Below are 20,751 nucleotides of genomic sequence, written 5' to 3'. Positions count from 1 at the left end.
CCGGACATCTGACTGCCTCATAAGTATCACCTAGGATAATTGTTTTCCTGTTATTTGGAGATGTGTTGATATTGATGTAGATGGAAATTTTACAAGGTAGGCACTTAAATGCAGAGTTCTGTGGTTTTCATAGGGGAAAAAACTGCGTTTTCTGTAATGTTAGAATTTTTATACAGTAGTTCTAAGTAGCAGCTTAGATTCTCAGTCATTTGGAGGTTTTCATTGTGGAACTCTGGTTTGCCATATGTTCTTCTAGTGTTGAGCATTTACATTTTTTTTTACGTAACTTTAAATTCTTTACATAAATACTGAATAAACTTAATCTTCTCATTAGTGTGGAGATTCTGTGGAGAGGTGCAGGTGCACATAATCGCAGAGGAGGGAAGTACATTTTCTTTTATAAGAGAGGGAGACAGACAGACACACAGGGACAGATAGGCAGACAGGGAGAGAGAAGAGAAGCATCAGCTCGTAGTTGCCGCACTTGAGTTGTTCATTGATTGCTTCTCATAAGTGCCTTGACCAGGAGGCTCCAGCTGAGCCAGCAGCCTTTGGGCTCAATCTGGTGAGCCCGCGCTCAAGCCGGTGACCTGTAGTTTCGAACTTGAGTACTCAGCGCCCCAGGCCGATGCTCTACCCACTGCACCACCACTCTGTCAAGCTACATTTTTCTTCTAAAAATGATTGGCTGCTGTATTATTCTAGTCTAAAAGTATGAGTTATGACTGACCTGCAGAGTTCTTCATTTTTCTTCTTTATTTAACATGGGATGTAGGTGATCTGCCTGAAGGAGTGAAATAAGCCAGACTAAAGTTGATAAATTGAGCAGCTTGTACTCTGTCCTTGGTAGGTGAACAACAGTAAGATATTTTCAGGAATTTCTGCCTTGAAAATGTCTAAATTAATCTAGTCTCAAACTTAGTGACCTATTCTGTGTTTTAATAGAACTCTCGCACCTAACATTAGAGAATCAGTGTGAGTAGAAACAGTCTAGGCTTTGGGGTCAGACCAGCCTGGGTTTAGGTTTTGTCAGTTACTGTCAGTAACCGTGGCATTGCAGAGGCTCAGTTTCCCTACCTGTAAAATTGGGACTTTGCAGGGTTGATATGGTTATGAGATGAGATGAATCTAAAGTGCAAACATGGGGCCAACCATGAAATGGACATTTAATACAGCTATTTTTATAACCCATTAGAAGGACAATTTGGTGTTACTTTGTCTTTTTAGTTTAGTCTCCCTAAACAGTCTATGAAAGATGATGGTCTAAATTTCTATGATAGACATTGTGTGTGTTTTTTCTGTGTCAGTTTTTGCAAAAATTTTAATAGCTACCATCTAATTCACATCTATTTTAGTTGTTAATGTGTGCATCATTTTTTATTTTAAAGTAATAATTATTTTTGTGGTTAACAGTAAAGGACCTTCCTCTGCCAAGATTTGTTGCTTCAAAGAACGAACAGGAATCTCGCCATGCAGCCTCTTACTCGGATTCTGAAAATCAAGGGTCTTATTCTGGTGTAATTCCTCCCCCACCTGGACGGGGGCAAGTGAAAAAGGGGTCCGTCAGCCATGACGCTGTCCAGTCTCGGACATCCACAGATCAGCAGGTAGTCACGTGCATGTCAGTAGTATCAGTTAATGTCCTGTGTAGATGCTTACTCTGACACTTTTACTGAGTACCTTAATAATGAAAATGGTACCTTCAAATTAAAATATAAAAGTAATAATACTCTGTCTAGGAGCCTACATCGCCAGTAGTGTCACCACAGCAGTCCCCACCAACGTCTCCGCACACGTGGAGAAAACACAACCGCCACCCCAGTGGAGGGAACAGTGAGAGGCCTCTTGCAGGACCTGGGCCATTTTGGTCTCCCTTTCCTGAAGCACAGTCAGGTATGTAGAAGTTCTAGAACACTCATTTATTAAAGGTGTAAATTGAAGGAAACTTGGTAACATTTTTTTAAGAATGGCCTCCAAGCCCTTGCCGTATAGGTTAGTTGGTTGGAGTGTTGTCCCGAGTGCACAGAGGTTGCCGGTTCGATCCCCAGTCAGGGCGCATGCAGGACCAGATTGATGATCCTGTCTCTCTCTCTCTCATTCCTGTCCTGTCTTTAAAAAAAAAAAAAAAAGGCAATAAAGTAAACATTAAAAAAAATTACCTCCAAGACAATTTCTAATTATAAGTTAAGTTCCTTAAATAAAAGCAGATGCCAACTGTGAGCATTGGTAAGTAGATGTGTCACTCTGAACAGTAATCACTGCACTTACTTGTATCTGTGATGCTTAGACAGGGGTTTGTAGGTACCAGATTCTCTGAAGGTAAAATGAGTAAATGATTATTTCCCAGGATATAGGTATATATTATATTAGTTTCAGTGTTTCTTTTTTAAGATTTTTTATTCATTTTAAGAGAGAGAGAGAGAAAGAGACAGTGAGAAGGGGGGAGGAACAGGAAGCATCAAGTCCCATATGTGCCTTGACCAGGCAAGCTCTGAGTTTTGAACTGGTAACCTCAGCATTCCAGGTCGATGCTTTATCCACTGCGCCACCACAGGCCAGGCTAGTTTCAGTTTTGATGAGGAAACCTCAGTATAACAATTTAAAAGATTTAAATGAGGTAATTTTCAATTGACAGAAAAGATTTTGTTTTGAAAATTAACATTTCTTCAGAGCTTGAAAGAATGCTTGTATAATATGTGTGTGGTTAATTATTACAGTAAAAAACCTGGCAACATTTTTTCCTTAAAAAATGAGTCAGCATGGCCTGACCTGTGGTTGTGCAGTGGCTAAATAAAGCATTAACCTGGAACACTCAGGTTGCCGGTTCGGAACCCTGGGCTTGCCTGGTCAAGGCACATGTGGGAAACAACTGCTATGAGTTGATGCTTCCCACTTCTCCCTGCTCTTTCTCTTTCTGCTAAAATAAACAAACCGTGAGTCAGCGTGTGTGCCCATCTGCTTTCAGGTTCTTCTGCTGGAGATGCAGTGTGGTCCGGGCACTCCCCTCCTCCACCTCAAGAAAACTGGGTCAGTTTTGCAGATACTCCACCAACCAGTACTCTTTTAACCATGCATCCTGCTTCTGTCCAGGTGTGACATTTTATTGGTATTACGTTTTTATTTGCTTCATTCAGAGTATTGCTGCAGTCATTATTTTTATATTTTGCTGTTGCAAAATGCAAATTTACCGCTACATGAAAACAAAACAGAACTCCACTCTGTGCCTTCAAGTCTGTTCTCATTGAAATGTTTCACTAAAGGTTTTGGCCGATTTTCTTCCTAATTCCTTAGTGAACTTCTAAAAGGTTTTAGTATCTAGGAAGATATTTGCTTGGCTTTTTTAGCACATTTTCATAACTTTCTGTTGCTTACATATTGCTGTCATTTTGCAAATGTATAAATCCATTGTCCAGAAACATTCAAAAACCTGTTTATAAATATGTGGTTTGCTGATGAGTTGTGAAGACTTCTTATATTTTAAACATCCACAAAAAGTAAGTTTTACTTTCAGTGATAAGTAACCTACCATTCTTGGTCCATGTCATCATATAGATAGATACTGTACTGAGGAAAAAATGTTTCATTACAGGACCAGACAACAGTACGAACTGTAGCCTCAGCTACAACTGCCAATGAAATTCGTAGGCAATCCAGTAGTTATGATGATCCCTGGAAAATAACAGATGAACAAAGACAGTATTATGTAAATCAATTTAAAACAATTCAGCCTGATCTAAACGGATTTATTCCAGGTGAGTTGTTAAAAACAGATTCTTCTAGATGGGACAGTTCACAGTCTGAATTTCAAAATCTCAAAGACATGAATTTATCGGTCAATTATTATAAAAGATAATTCTCAAATTGTCTAAAAAGAGTTTATAATCACTGGATACCAAAAACATGACATAAACATGTGTTAAGGTTACCTTTTTTTTTTCATTGAAAAAGGTAATACTTACCACATTTTATTGTTGGATCTCTCAGTTCAGACTGATGCTAAACAGCACTGTTTTAATATTTCAGGATCTGCAGCTAAAGAGTTTTTTACAAAATCAAAACTTCCTATTCTTGAACTTTCTCATATTTGGTAAGTGTGGTATATATTGGTTGGGTTATGTGGGTTGTATTAAAGGAGTTTCCAGCAGGTAGATTTTTTTAACTTAAAAAATAAACTATTAGAGTAACCTTTTCAACAATGATCTTAACTCAGTATTGCCTTAAAATAGTCAGCTTCTTCCACACTCTCTAGAAAAGAAATAAAGTGATTCTGGTACAGTAGTCCTTAAAAAGTACTTAAAGTCTTTAAGCTGTATTAGCTGTTTGTTGTTGCTAGTCTAATTCATAGAATAAAAGCTAGTTTCTTTATACATGGTTATGTTTACAGTATTCCATTTGGTTTTAAACAAGTTTAAGAAGTCCTGTACCAGCCATAAGCTTAAGAACAGTGCTTAGCACCCATTTAAATACAGACTTAAGACTCAAGATTGTTGCTCTGTTGTTGAAATTAGTTATTAAATTGCAATCAAAAATTACTTTTTATAAACAAATTACTGTTTAAAAACAATTAGCAGATAAACCTAAGTGTTGTTTTCATTTTATAGCAACATTTCTCTATATTCCAGATTGTGTTAATAGGGTTTTTAGTACCATAAAGTGCTATAGTTGGGGGGAGGTAGATGATGCTTAAATAGAAAAATGAAGAACCAGCAGTGTATACATGCCATTTATAGCTTAAGGTGAGAAAGGTAAAAATGGCTACTTCTACATGTAGGGATCTGAAGGAGAGTAGGCTGATGTTGGTTTTTGTATCAAGCCTTGTCATTGTATTGGATGTTTTCAAGTTCATACATGTAGGCCTTTAATAACAATAAAAACAAAGTTTTAAAAAAATTTAGTGCCTTATTAACTAAGTCTGAATTCAACTAAATCCTATTTCTAATTACATATGTATTAAAGGTCATTTTCTGGTGACCTTATTTTGGGAACTGTTTTTGTTAAGAAAATTTTAAGGACATAGAAAAGTTTAAGGAATTGTGACTTAAACCACCCATATGCCCATGGCTTGTATTCTGCAGTTAACAATTTGCTATATTTGCTTTGTTACATTTTTTAAGTTATTGATTATTTTCATTTTTTCTGAGAAAGTTTTTTTTTTATCATTCCAAAGCAGAATATGACCATATTCATGATAAGTCTGTTTTGTAGGGAACTCTCAGACTTTGATAAAGATGGAGCATTGACACTGGACGAGTTTTGTGCTGCTTTTCATCTGGTAGTGGCCAGGAAGAATGGCTATGACTTACCAGAGAAACTCCCTGAAAGTTTAATGCCCAAACTGATTGATTTGGAAGATTCAGCAGGTAAGATCCAGGAGCTCGAAGAGACCTGATTGCATGCCTTGATAATCATTCTTGGTTCTCAAAGCAAGATCAACATGTTAAAACTTAGCTGAAGAGCATAGACATTTCATCAAGAGCCATGTAGATTTGCTACTAGAATAAGATGTACAGCCTGAACTTAGATTGATGCTTTGTCTGTTTAGTCAACTTTAAACAAAGATAAAGAAAGTATGCCACTATTTTACTTCACATTTGTGACTTGCTCAGATTTGAAGAGCATTTCACAGTGTCTTATTACTTTGCCATCCTTGAATTGCATTTTACATTGTCTGAGGTGAGTAAAGTAGTCTGTCTTCATTGTCAACATTTTTTCATTTAATAAATCCTATTGTTGAAGGGAATTTATCATAGCAGATTGGACCATTATGGCAGTCCACAAGCATTTTCCTTTAAAAAGCCAATTTCTTTGGACTCTAAAGAAATCTGGAAGTTTTGTTTGATGTAGATAATACTACTTTGTTTTCATGTTTTACAGGAATGCTTTTGTACATGCTCATATTTACTGATAGCTTTATTTTAAAGGAAACAAAAACATAACGGGTAAAAAACGAAAACATTTTTCTTAAATTCTGAATGAATAAAAGGAAATCTAATGTTAAATTTAAAAAGTCTAATTAAAACTAAATTACTGTTTGGTTTTTCTATGTAAATGTAGATACTATGGAAGGAATTTTATACTTTTAAAAGTGAATTAAAACAAAATTTGCCTCTAAAAAGCACATTCATCCATTAGGCAGCATCTGTTTAACCCAGAATTGCCTCTGATCTGACTTTATTGCTTAATTATATAGTAGAAATCAGCTACATATTATTACTATCAAAAAGAGAATGGTCTCCTTAGAGTCAAGAATCTGAGTGTGTGTCTAGTTTCGCTGAGTACTCCTGCGATCTTGGGCAAGTTCTTCCCATTTACTCTATTTTTTTTTCTTTTTGTTTTCTCCACCTAAATGTGGACTTGATACCATTCACATTTCAGGACCTAAGCTATACACTGATCTTTTATCAATGAAATAGGTTGGTTTAAAATTTTAGGATTGCTTTTAGTTTTTTAGAAACATTATTCTCTAAGAATCCTAGGATTTTCCTGATCATTTCAGGTAGTTATTAGGCATCAGTTGACCTCTAACTTGAGCTGAAAGCTTAGTATTTTTGTTGGGTGATTTTGCATCAAAGTACTTTGATTTACCTAATTAACAAATAAAAAGAGCTTCTTTGTTTGGTTTATTTAATAGTAACCAAAAGGGAAGACATTGTGGTAGCATACAGATTTGTATACCATTGTTTAAAATTTTATTTTTTATTTTTATTGACTGATTTTTGTGAGTGTATGTGTGTGCATGTGAGAGAGAGAGGAGAGACAATAACAAAGAAAGAGAGAGAGAGAGATTGATGCCCTGACTGGGGATTGAACCAGCCACCTCTGTATTCCAGGACAATGCTTGAATCAACCGAGCTACCCGGCCAGGGCTTGCTGTACCATTGATTTAAAAATTAGGCCTGTGGCTAGAGTTTTTCTATGACTTTAACCCTTTGAAAACTGATAGCATATTATATAACTTAAGTCAAGCTTATTCTGTTGTATGTCATTTTCTAGAGAATTGTCTGATTTCTGTTGTATATAGATTGATAAATCTGTCTTTTGCGTATCTGTTTTTTTCCTTCTGTTTAATTTAAATAAAATCTGGTTCTTTGTAAAGTTGATCTACTGACTGAATTTGAAGGCTGATGATTCAAGTAGTGCTTTTCTGGGTTTTTGTCTTTTTACTCCTGTTAGATGTTTAGCAAGGAGTCACTCATTTTTTGCCTGCATATATCTATACACTATTATTCTAACTATAATTTTAAAGGTATCAAAGACTCAGATAGTTTTTTCCCATTTCAGGATAATCTGTGTACTTTTCTAATGAAATTTATTATAAACATTTGACCACATGGTATTAAATTCAGAATGCTTTGCCTACTTATAATGATAAATTTGGAATTTTGTTGATTTGGTGGTTAGGAAACTGATTGTTTTTTCCTCCAAGTTATCATAAGCCTGAAATTAATATGACACAAAACCCTTTGAATATGGAATTGTCACATGACATTGAGAATCAATCAAGATCTGTAAAAAACCCTTTTAAATAGTTTTTAGAAATTCACAGTTGAAGGGGAAACATGCAAGCAGTTTTTTTGCTAACCTGAAAATTTATCATAAATATTTCCTCTTTGGAGCCTTTATGACTTATAGACAAAAGTAGTGTCTGTCTTATTTGATCTCTCATAACTTCTCCTACATGCTGTTTATTGTGGAACACATCACACTGAATTCTGTTCTTTGTTTTTCTTTTTACCACTACACTCTGAGTTTCTTTAAAAAAAAAAGGAAACATCATATTTACTGTAGTATCCCCAGACATGTACTAAATCGCTCAGGAAATAATTACTGAGTGAATTAATGCTAAAAGTGTGCCACTTTTTAAGTAGGTTATTTTTCTTGACATATTTCTATGTTTTAAAATATGGTATTTCATATGTTTGTGATGCTGGGACATACTAACATATTCACTCCACAAATATTCTGTATTTACAATTTAATAGCTCATAGAAAAATAGATGGTGAAAGTGATGACTTTTTTTTTTTTTTTTTTGCATTTTTTTTGCATTTTTCTGAAGCTGGAAACAGGGAGAGACAGTCAGACAGACTCCTGCATGCGCCCAACTGGAATCCACCCGGCACGCCCACCAGGGGCGAAACTCTGCCCACCAGGGGGCGATGCTCTGCCCAACCGGAGCATCGCTATGTCACGACCAGAGCCACTCTAGCGCCTGAGGCAGAGGCCACAGAGCCATCCCCAGTGCCCGGGCCATCTTTGATCCAATGGAGCCTTGGCTGCGGGAGGGGAAGAGAGAGACAGAGAGGAAGGCGCGGCGGAGGGGTGGAGAAGCAAATAGGCGCTTCTCCTGTGTGCCCTGGCCGGGAATCGAACCCGGGTCCTCCGCACGCTAGGCTGACGCTCTACCGCTGAGCCAACCGGCCAGGGCCTGATGACTTTTTTTTTAGTGAGAGAGACAGAGAGAGGGACAGGGACAGACAGACAGGAAGGAAGAGAGATGAGAAGCATCAGTTCTTCGTTGTGGCACCTTAGTTGTTCATTGACTACATTCTCATATGTAGCCTCTGACAGGGGGGCTACAGCAGAGCCAGTGACCCCTTACTCAAGCCAATGACCTTGGGCTCAAGCCATTGACCTTGGGCTTCAAGCCAGAGACCTTTGGGTTCAAGCCCACGACCATGGGGTTGTGTCTATGATCGCACACTCAAGCTGGCAACCAACCCTGCATTCAAGCTTTGAGCCTGCACTCAAGCTGGTGACCTCAGGGTTTTGAACCTGAGTCCTCTGCAACCCAGGCCAATGTTCTATTCACTTTGCCACCGCCTGGTCAGGCAAAAGTGACGACTTGAGTTAAAATTGGAGAAAAAGCTAGGCTTTGTAAAGGCATGCAAACTCAGGGTAGATATGCATTTTTTCCCAAAATTACTTTAACTAGTTTACGGGATTAAATAAGAAAAATAAAATAGTTAAGGATCATTAAAATACTTAATATTTAACATCACTAAATTTGGCAACTATAGTAAATAAAAAGGAAAACTTGGTTTTTGTTGTCTTACAAAAGAAAACATAAAAATTCATCTATGGAAACAGCTTTCTGAAGCTGAATTCCAGAAAGAATGTTTGTCTTAGAATGATTATCTTTAAAAAAAAATTAGGGTGACCTACTACTCTCCACAAAACCATATCTTAAAGGGAAAGAAAAAACAAACATGTTAAGATGCTTTGCATCTTGAACCCAGTTTCCAAAGACTCTTCATTATATCTTAGTTGAAATTCTGTATATCTGTATTTTATGTGATTATTTGATATAATGTCTCTCCTAAGTTAGACTAGAGGCTCTTGGGTGGGCGGTAACTAGATTGGTCTTGTTCATTATGTCTCAGTACCTAGTAGGGTGCAAATTGAGGATTTAAGTAGACACTTTAAAATGACTAAGTGGCTGACTACTTCTTTAAAAACTGTTTTCTGTCTTCACACCACTATGCTTACACGAGCAACTCAGTAATATCTGATTCAGTGCTCAAAGGGCAAAGGAATGTGTCCCCCATTCTGTCTCCTCCTTCGTAATTTCTGCTTTGTCCAGTAACTTGAGCAAATTTTCATTGTTGTTCATAATAGTGTATAACATGGATCCCCAGGCTCCTAGAATTACTTCTAACATGAATGTTTTTAAAAGCCAGAAATTTTGCCCTCGCCAGATAGCTTGACTGGTTTGGTTAGAGCATCATCCTGAAGCGTAGAGGTTGCTGGTTTGTTCCCCAGTCAGGACACATACAGAAACAGATATGTATTCCTCTCTCTTTCTCTCTCTCTGCCTCCCTCCCCTTTTGTCTCTTTTTAAAATCAATAAATTAATAAGGACAAGGCTTTTTATGAATGGTTTACTATAAACATTTATAGTTGAGACTACCTTGATGTAAATTAATCACTGTTAAGAGTTTCCCTGTATTCATCCAGAAAATTTTAACATATAAATCTTACACAAGTAACACATTCAGATACCTGTTTTAACACAAGTATATTCACACTAAACAACCTTGATTGTTTTTTTTCATAATATTGGAAATCTTTGTATTGCCATCTATAGATCTGTCACTTTAAACCAGTCTCTTACTGATGGATTTTGAGATACTAGTTTTTTGGCTTTACCTTTAAAATACTGCTGCAGAGGTCATGCTTCTACATGTATCTTTGTACAAAGAACCCAGAATCTTTGTTGTTCAGAATTCACTTCAGGTTCCCTTAGTTGCTGATGAAGATGTGCACTGATCTTGATCATTAGTGTTCCAAGTAAGGAATTACTTCTCAAGGCCTCCTCACAACACACACACATGTTCTGTCTTAACACATTATGTCCAGTTAGTTGTGTGACAGCTCACAAATCAGTACAATTGCACAATTTGGCAAAGATGCAAAGTTTAATGAGATTGGTCAAAATAAATAGAACCCCTCAAATTCCTGGCCAAAAAATTGACAAACAAGGCTAGATACAGGGGTTCTCGGGTTACTACACAGTTCCATTCCTACTACAATGACATAACCCGAATTTTGGTGTGAGTCGAAATACGCCCTAGCCTAACTTACTTACCTTTCCTAACACAGTTGTAAGATCACAACTTAGAGCAGGGGTAGTCAACCTTTTTATACCTACCGCCCACTTTTGTATCTGTTAGTAGTAACATTTTCTAACCGCCCACCGGTTCCACAGTAATGGTGATTTATAAAGTAGGGAAGTAACTTTACTTTATAAAATTTATAAAGCAGAGTTACAGCAAGTTAAAGCATATAATAATTATTACTTACCAAGTACTTTATGTCAGATTTTTGCTAAGTTTGGCAGAATAAATCTTTATAAAACAACTTACTATAGTTAAATCTATCTTTTTATTTATACTTTGGTTGCTCCGCTACCACCCACCATGAAAGCTGGAATGCCCACTAGTGGGCGGTAGGGACCAGGTTGACTACCACTGATTTAGAACATAAAAACACAACTAAGCTATAGAAAAAGGAAAGGACATAAATGTACTGTGCACTACACTATAGTAACAGAAAAAAATGACAAAAAATGAGTATAAAAAAATCCTTACCTTTATTCCTGTGGTTGGCGTGCACACTGGAAGAGTCACTGCAAGGTGGGAGAGAGTGGCCCATTGGGAGGAGGAAGCTGGAGAGACAGGGAACCTGCAGAAGGTGCTGGAGATAGTGGGTCCGGTGAATCAGGGTTGCCTAAGGAACATGCAGGAAATGCTGGAGATGATTCTACCTGTACTAAAGATGTTTAATCTTGAGAAGCAGCTGATGGGTACAGGATCTATTGCAGGCCTCTCTACCTTCTTAAAGTATTGTTGCAGACTACTCTGGAAGGTTGATGACTTCTTCTCTTCCAAAATCTGCCTGTAGCATTCATTGCAAGGCATCCATAACAGCTCTGTAGACCTTACTGAATCTGTCATTGCTGGGGTCCTCAGCCTGAAATTTTGCCAGCCCATCCTGTACCATAGAAAAACCTTCTGTCAAACCCTTGGTAGTAAATCTCTTGGGTTCTGGGGTTTCTAGCTCTTCCTGTTCAATCAGCTGCTTCTTCAGTTGAGTGAGGTCCTTGGCAGACAGCTCCTCTCCATGTGATGCTAGTAGCTCTGTAACATCCATCCTAATGGTTTTCCTCTCCTTCAAAGCACTACTATCTGAATACTCTGACTTTCACTTAGGAGCCATGATAAGGGCCAAAAAGTCACCAAAGGAACACAAAACAGAACATTTGTACTTTTAACAGTCCAAAATGGCATAGGTAAGTGTACTGGGGATGCCAACTCCCTCACTCATATGCCGTGTTACTGCGTATTCTCCCGCCATGTGGAACCAAACTAGTTCACCCACGTAGTCTGTAAGTACGATGCTAACAGCGCAAGCCAGAACACTCATATCTTAATTTATGTTGAGGCTGTCCTAACCTGAAGACCCCCTGTAATACATGAGAAAAATCCTTACAAGATCACACAGTAGTGGCTTTAAGAGATTGTAGTTTAAATATCTGCGCATCAGTAAGAGTCCTTGGGAATAATGTTACATTTCTTTTTTTGCAGGAATAGCCTTTTTCTCTACTATCGTGTTGTAAAAGTCAAAAGTGAAGTGAGCAGTGTGTCTTCCTCTGTTAGAAAGACAATTCCATGGAAATGGGAGCCTTGTCTTCTTGCTCATACTGTATTTTTATTTAACGTACTTATGTATAGATAGGTCTTCAGTAAATAAATGTTCCGGTGACTGAATTCATGCCTTTATTAATTTTGTCAACAAATTGAACCCACAAAATGTAATATCTTGTATTCTTTGTTTTTTTATACTGATTTTCACAATTTTCTCTGTAAATTTTGAAGACAAAGCCCCAATTAAATATTCTTTATGAAATTATAGTCATTATTTTAAGTGGATTATCTTTGAATGAGTTTTTCCATTTTTAGCTGTCCTTGGATAATGGGAACCTCCTCTATATTTGTAGATGGTGTTCTTCGAAGTATAGTATAAGAGCTGAGTCAAATAGTAGTTGCTCAAAATGTTGATCAGTACTGCCAAAAAAAAAAAGTCAACCAGTACAATTTAATTAGTATTTCGGGTGAATGCTTTGTTTTATTTCAGACGTTGTTGAACACATTATTACTTTTTTTTTTCAGTCTTTGATTTTAATTTAAAACATCGACTTTATGTAGACCCTCTTAAGTTCAGCTTATTGACTAAGTTTTCATTTTGTGGCATGTTGGGAGAAATAGAATTAATTTTGGAAATAGAATATAGGTCTTGCTGAATATAATACTCAAAACAAAGCATATCTGAAGTTTTCATTAATTTCTTTCTGCACATGCATTGCTTATCCCTGTTTTAAGTATGAATGAAAAGGTACCATTTACAGTATTCCTTGGAGACTTAAAATTTATCAAAACCTGTTTATTCTTATAAATATTTTTTGTAAGAGTATTAAAATTTTAAATAAAATTATAGTTACTTTTGCTTTGATAAAGCTGTTAAATGAGGTTGGAACTTTGAATCTTTATGATTGAAAAATTCTTCCTACACACTTGTCTGCTTGAAAAGAAAATAAGTTTTAAACCTAAGACTCTAGTGAATATATATATTTCTATAAGAAAATAATTGTTGGTAGTCATTTTTGAAACAATTTTTTAGTATGTTGAATATAAAACCAAGAATACAAGAAGTTTAGGATGGGCAGGTTATAAAGCTAGGTAAAAATTAAAGCTCTTTAAGAAAGGCTATTCAGCAGGTACACTGTTCAGAATTGAATCTGGACCTTTCAGAGCTTTTGCACAATAGAATGATGAAAACTATGGATAGCATTTTTATTTTTTTTAGTGTGAGCCTAAAAATATGGTCTACACCTATTTAATTTGCACTTGTTGCTAACTTTTTTATGTGGACTGACAGTATGTCAGTATGATCACACAGGGTTGTATCTTCCAGGCACACTTTTTGTACATGGAAGTACTTTTTGCATAAAGCCCTTTTGGGGTTGACTTGAACAATTTAGGATCATGCTCTTCCTTTTCAGCCCTGATTCTCTGATGATGTCGGGGCAGAGCAGAACCCTCAGGAGGGAGGCAGGGTTGACACAGTGTTCCAGCAGGAGGCTAGGTTGGAACACTGAATCAGGGAAGAGTAAAACTACACCCCTACCTCCGTGAGGATCAGTCTTAAAGACTAACATTTGTGGGCGAGCATGGAGCTCTTCATTGGAGCATAATAGGGAGCCAGGCTGAAGGAGGTATAGCTTATTTACAGACCTAATACTCATGACTGTTAGTTTCTAGAACATAGGTAGTTTGCTCTTTTTCTACTGCCATTTGTTTTTCTGTATATGAAGTAGGAAAGAAGCAGTGTGTCATCCTGCTGAGTTATTCCAGAAATAATTTTACGGTTTTCTAAGATAGAGATTTTTTTTAATGTTTTAGTATTAGAACCCCTTTACATTTTTAAAAATTTATTCATTTTAGAGAGGCGGGGGAAAGAGCGCGCGAGAGAGAAAGAGAAGGGTGAGGGGAGGAGCAGGAAGCATCAACTCCCATATGTGCCTTGACTGGGCAAGCCCCGGGTTTCGAACCAGTAACCTCAGTGTTCTAGGTCAACACTTTATTCGCTGTGCCACCACAGGTCAGGCCCCCTTTACATTCTTTCTTATTTTTTTTTCTTTTTTTTTTTTTTTTTTACAGAGACAGAGAGAGGGATAGATAGGAACAAACAGACAGGAACGGAGAGAGATGAAAAGCATCAATCATCAGTTTTTTGTTGCGACACCTTAGTTGTTCATTGATTGCTTTCTCATGTGCCTTGACCGCAGGCTTTCAGCAGACCGAGTAACCCCTTGCTCGAGCCAGCGACCTTGGGTCCAAGCTGGTGAGCCCTGCTCAAACCAGATGAGCCCACGCTCAAGCTGGCCACCTTGGGGTCTCAAACCTAGGTCCTCAGCTTCCCAGTCCAACGCTCTATCCACTGTGCCACTGCCTGGTCAGGCCCTTTTACATTCTTAAAAACTATTGTGGACCCAAGAGCTTCTGTTTATGTAACTTAGATCTATCAATAGTTACCCTATTAGAAATTTAAAACTACAGATTTTTATATATTTATGGCTGTTTTAAAATAACAATAAGTCCTTAAATATTGGCATAGATATTTTAGTAAAATATAGTAACTATATTCCCCCAAATGAAATAATTATTAAAAAGGCAGCATTGTTTTACATTTTTGTAACTGTCTTTAATAACTACTTTAGTAGAAGATGCTAGATTCTCATATTTGCTTCTGCATTTAGGCTGTCGGATGTTATTTTGTTTGAGGTATTAGGGATCAAAGAAGCCCTGAAGACGAAATTCAGTCTGCTGACATTTTTTATATTGCTGACATTTTTTATATAGCCCACAACAGAAAGTGTGTGGTGTGGGGGGTTGTTATTGTTTGCTTTTTAATTATTGGAAAATAATAATATCTTATGACACATGAAATTCAAATTTGTGAAATTGTATAAATTTCAGATTTTAGTCTATTAATAAATTAAAGCCAAACTCATTTCTTTACTAATTGTCATGGCTGCTTTTGCACTGCAACAGCCAAGTTGAATAGTTGCACCAGAGACCATATAGTAACGTACTTACTCTCTGACCCTTAGTAGAAAAAGATAGCCAGTTTTTAGTACATGAAGATAATCAAATCTGGTCTTGCCTAGTGAAAGGAAGGACTATTTTAGATAATTGTGTATTTTATTAGGTACTACACCAGATGTCAGCAAATGGCAATTTCTTAAAGGTTAATTGAAACCATATTAATGAATTATTTGGACTTCTTACATTAAAATTTGTAGATCTGTCTCGCACTTTGAAATGGTTTGGGTGTATCTTCTATCTTTGCATGATTTTATAACAATTGATTATTTGTAAAATATTAGTTTATTGAGTTTTACAGGCCTTTCAAATGTTGGAATATTTTATTATAAAAGATCAAAAAAGCCTATTTGTTAATACTATTCAATACAACCTAGTTTATCAAAGAATTCTGTAAGGAGTGGGAAGCTCTTGAGCTTGTAGCTGTAGATAAACATTTTTCAAAATTCTAATTTTCTTTTGCAAGCTCAAAGTTTGTCATTAGTAACAGTACTGAAAGCAGTTGTTTTCCTGAAGTTACAAGTTCACTTAATTCATTTTTGAGAAAATGCCTAATACCCGAGTCTTAAGTAAATACAGTTCATTAGCTGTTCTTTAAAGAAAAATCGTGTTCCATGAAAAAAAGTGACCTGTTCATCAACTACTAAATCACACAATTATTTTCTTTGAGATGATCATTGTGCTTTGATAAGAAGTGCAATATCTTTATATTGCCCCTCCCATTACTTTGGAATTTCGTTATATAAATTTGCACATATATATATATATATATAGAGAGAGAGAGAGAGAGAGAGAGAGAGATTTTCTATTTTGCAACACAGTATTAAAAATATGTGTTTTCAGGGCTGAGATTTAAAAATATTTTTACCACTCAATTGCAAACATTCTTCAGTGAAATTGCCATGCCTATTTATTTTAACTGGAATGTGTAGGGTGAAGCATACAATCACTAGTACAGGGTGGGGTAAGAGCAGGTTTACAGATGTTCATATGAAAAATGATAATAATACAAGAATAAACTGTTTCACATACCACTTAAACCTACTTCGCCCACTCTGTATGTTTTGGTGTCTGCCTTGTTTCATGGTGGTCAGCAATTCTAACCCCCCCCCCCCCGTTGCTTTTGTCTCATCAGTCCAAATGCCAACACAGGAAAAGGTTTTATTATTATTATTATTATTATTACAAAAATCTTTTTGACTTTTCAGATGCCCTAAAGGAGTCATGGGATTCCCTGGAGTCCTTGGTCCACAGTTTGACAACTGTTACCGTAGGAAATGGCTATATTAGAATACCTGTGTAATACAGTGTGTCTGTAAAGTCACGGTGCACTTTTGACCGGTCACAGGAAAGCAACAAAAGACTATAGAAATGTGAAATCTGCACCAAGTAAAAGGAAACCCTCCCAGTTTCTGTAGGATGATGTGGCAGCATGTGCGCATGCGCAGATGATGACGTAACACCGTGTATACAGTGGAGCAGCCCACGGCCATGCCAGTCGAGATGTGGATGATACAGAGGAAAGTTCAGTGTGTTCTGTGGCTTGCTAAATTTGATTCCGTGACCAAAGCGCAACGTGAATATCGGCGCATTTATAACGAAACGCCACCACATAGGAATAACATTACTCAGTGGGATAAGCAGTTGAAAGAAACCAGCAGTTTGGTGGAGAAACCCCGTTCTGGTAGGGCCATCAGTCAGTGACGAGTCTGTAGAAGCTATATGGGATAGCTACCTAAGGAGCCCTAAAAAATCTGTGCGTGAGCCCACATCAAACTGCACTGAATAGGTATGAAACTGGGAGAGTTTTCCTTTTATTTTGTGCAGATTTCACATTTCTATCGTCTTTTTTTTTTTTTTTTCTGTATTTTTCTGAAGCTGGAAACGGGAAGAGACAGACAGACTCCCGCATGCGCCCGACCGGGATCCACCCGGCACGCCCACCAGGGGCAACACTCTGCCCACCAGGGGGCGATGCTCTGCCCCTCCGGGCGTCGCTCTGCCGCGACCAGAGCCACTCTAGCGCCTGGGGCAGAGGCCAAGGAGCCATCCCCAGCGCCCGGGCCATCTTTGCTCCAATGGAGCCTTGGCTGCGGGAGGGGAAGAGAGAGACAGAGAGGAAGGAGGGGAGGTGGGGGGTGGAGAAGCAAATGGGCGCTTCTCCTATGTGCCCTGGCCGGGAATCAAACCCGGGTCCCCCGCACGCCAGGCCGACGCTCTACCGCTGAGCCAACCGGCCAGGGCTCTATCGTTTTTTGTTGCTTTCCTGTGACTGGTCAAAAGTGCACCATGACTTTACAGATACACTGTATAGTTATTTGGGTAAATAATATACTTCCAAGAGTCTGGACCCACTTCGGCTTTGTACCAGTGACTCACAAAGGTTCCCAGAATCTGTCCCACATTATAACTGCCCTAAGGAGGGGATAGGGTCCAGTCTGGCCCTGAACTTGGCTGATGTGAGAATAGAGACCACGGTCCAGTTTGCCCTAAGATGACATATGAAACCTAAGTTATGTAGTCTGACTGTAGTGAGGTTCTTTTGAAAATTAACCACCCTGTAGTTAATACTATTTTAATTCTATTTATTTTTCTTTAACACCTGCTTTGTTGGATCTCTTAAAGACAATTCTCCATTCACCATCCTTCTAACAGGGTTTCAGTTTCAGTAAACTGTCAAGTTTAGAGCCATTATTCTCCTTTCCTTAAATTCTTTCTCTTTGTTATCATAGAAAAAAATGTCCATAATTTTGTTTACACTAGAAACCACAAGCTATTCCCATGAGGAATTTGTTGCTCTTATTTATCATAATTTTTCCTTATTAGTTTTGCTGAGAGTGCTTTGAGTTAAAAGCTCTTTGTAGAACATTATCTGAAGCCAGTCAGCCTCTTATTATTTCTGTATACTTTTACTGAGAAAGAGGTAGGATTAAGAAAGAAATAGCAACAGTTCCTGTTCTCACAAAACAAAAATTTATCAAAATATGTTGGATTGCAAAGTAGAACTTGCAGTGTGATATGACTATAAAGAAATGATGTCAGAGTAAGTAAAAGAAAGTATTTTAAGATAGTCATGTAACAGAATAGGGCAAAGAGAAGAGTACTTTTTCAAAATATCAGTATTTAGTTTCTGTCCTAGGAAAAGAACAGTAAAGGAGAATGAATTGTATGAAGAACACAAAAAGCAACTCATTCAATACGTATTTGTGTGCCTACTATGTATTAGGTTCTGTGTTAGGTACTAAAACGTGAAGGACTCACTTATGAATAGATTGAAAGGTTAAAACCTATACATTGCTAAATTATTATGGATGTGTATTTGGGAATTTAATGGCAGGTGACTTTTTTCTGGTGGAGAAATTCAGGTCCTGTTTTATTCAACTTGCCTATGGTCAGACAGTGAGATAGTGATAGATGCTGGAATCTTGTTTTGATATAGGTTCTAAATAGATTAGGTACTCCTCCTTAATTTGGCAATTAATGTCATTTGCAGACTGAGATTATATTCAAAGCCCTGTAAAACTTGGCAAGAATTTTTATTATTGATTTTAGAGAGAGGAATGGGAGAGAGAGAAGGGGGTTGGCGGGAAGCATCAACTCGCAGTAGTTGCTTCTCGTATGTGCCTTGACTGGGCAAACCCAGGGTTTCAAACCAGCAACCCCAGCATTCCGGGTCGACACTTCATCTGCTGCACCAGCCACAACAGGTCAGGCTAAAACTTGGGAAGATTGGAATGAGAGTTGTGTTACCATTGAAATTTCTTCTGTTTTAAAATTGGAATTTAAGAGCTATTTTAAGTTAAGACATAACTAATTAAAAGTAGAATGTGCTAGCCTGACTGGTAGTGACGCAGTGGATAGAGTGTCGACCTGAGATGCCGAGGACCCAGGTTCGAAACCCTAAGGTCACCAACTGAGCGTGGGGTTACCAGCTTGAGTGTAGGATCATCGACATGACCCCATGGTCACTGGTTTGAAGCCCAAGGTCACTGGCTTGAGCAAGGGGTCGCTAGCTCTGCAGGAGCCTCCTAGTCAAAGCACATATGAGAAGCAGTCAGTGAACAATTAAGGTGATGCAACTAAGAGTTGATGCTTCTCATCTCTCTTCCTTTTCTCTTTCTCTCTCTCCCTTCTCTCTTTCTCTCCCTCCCTTCCTGTCTCTCTGCTTCTCTGTCTCTCAAATAAATAAAGTAGAATATGCTACTCTATAATACTTTAAAAACCACTTTGAAATCATGTCATGGATTTGTAGCTTTCTCAGTGAGCCTATAAGTACCAGTGAGCCTAATGATCAGTTTGTTTCGTGTGGGCTCACTGCCTTTTGCTCATGCAAATATATGCTGCTTTTTGGTAACAGGAGACTTGTAGAGCAAATATGAATGACTTAGTATAATTAACTGTCCCAAAAATATATTCCAAAAGAATATTGAGGGATTTTATTTGATAAAAAAAGGTTTGTGTGTAGGGAAAACTGATGTAAATGGTTTATTTGCTCTAGGACAGTGCAAGTCTTTGGTACTCCGGGTGGTTGTGGGTACTCTGGCAGGGTATTACAGCATCCCCATATTTACTGACTAGGAAAGATATCTAGAACCTAATGTTTAAAGCACCTCACTGATTCATATTCCATGAAATAACACTTTGGGAACTGATACAAATTCATCCCGATTATCAGAAAATGATTCAAAACACGTAGACTATTGTAGTATTATTATTATGTACACCATTCTTTTTTTCTCTTTATTCCTAACGAGAATTTATTTTTGTGGAAAGCTGTGGTTTCAGGTAGACAATAAATAGCAGGAATAAGTACTGCGTACTTGTCTGATTGTTAAAATGTTTATTTTTCAGTTATAGTTGACACTAGATATAAAAATGTTTATTTTGGGAGCAGGGGGAAAGGAAATTCTGATTATAAATTACTGCTTGTAAAAGTCTTTAGTTTGGTTTTTTTTTATATAAGTAAAGTGCTTAAACTAAAATCTCTTGCTGATGGAGAATTTGTGTTTTTGCATTGCAGACAGTGGGGATCAGACAGGCGAGGTAGGTTATTCAGGCTCTCCTGCAGAAGCGCCTCCAAGCAAGTCGCCGTCCATGCCGTCATTAAACCAGACTTGGCCGGAGCTGAATCAGAGCAGTGAGGTTAGCAAAGCTTCCGTTTTCTTTCATTAACATTAACTTTGTTAAGGTAAGATGTTCCAAACAGTCATTTCTGCACCTCGCTCTTTCAGCATGTATGCATAGTTAAAGAGAACATATAAATTAGGACAATGATAAATGTTTGTAATTATGTGACTGAGGTTTTTAAAGTACTTTTTCACATATACACTGTCATTTGGTTTCCACCACTCATTCCTACAACACTGTGAGTTGGTCTGCTTGTGCAGACACGTGCAGTTTACAGTCAAAAGGGTGACTGCCTTCTCTGAGATAGTTCCTAGCCATTGAGGGACAAGGCTAAGATTTGAACACAAGTCTTTTGACATGAGCCACTACCACACCCACTGTGTCACATCACCTTCTCGTTCCTGTAAGCAAGATACGTGATAATATATTTGGAATCTTGACATTGAAAGTGATAGGGAAAGT

General features: G+C 37.6%; 1 protein-coding gene across 5 annotated transcripts in view; it reads left to right on the top strand.

Moving 5' to 3' along the window:
• The window catches only part of REPS1 (RALBP1 associated Eps domain containing 1), a 101,318-nt gene that overhangs the window by 55,337 nt on the left and 25,230 nt on the right, over nt 1-20,751 (top strand). For all 5 annotated transcript variants that reach the window (XM_066247867.1, XM_066247866.1, XM_066247869.1 and 2 more), the window contains exons 3-9: nt 1,414-1,607; nt 1,740-1,893; nt 2,966-3,090; nt 3,590-3,752; nt 4,024-4,087; nt 5,206-5,360; nt 20,183-20,304. In XM_066247867.1, the coding sequence (XP_066103964.1) occupies nt 1,414-1,607; nt 1,740-1,893; nt 2,966-3,090; nt 3,590-3,752; nt 4,024-4,087; nt 5,206-5,360; nt 20,183-20,304 (977 nt within the window). The remainder of the gene's footprint in view (nt 1-1,413; nt 1,608-1,739; nt 1,894-2,965; nt 3,091-3,589; nt 3,753-4,023; nt 4,088-5,205; nt 5,361-20,182; nt 20,305-20,751) is intronic.

Source organism: Saccopteryx bilineata, chromosome 12, assembly GCF_036850765.1.
Source record: "Saccopteryx bilineata isolate mSacBil1 chromosome 12, mSacBil1_pri_phased_curated, whole genome shotgun sequence".
NCBI lineage: Eukaryota > Metazoa > Chordata > Mammalia > Chiroptera > Emballonuridae > Saccopteryx > Saccopteryx bilineata.
The sequence above is the reverse complement of the archived record's forward strand: the minus strand, read 5'-3'. Positions and strand labels throughout refer to the sequence as shown.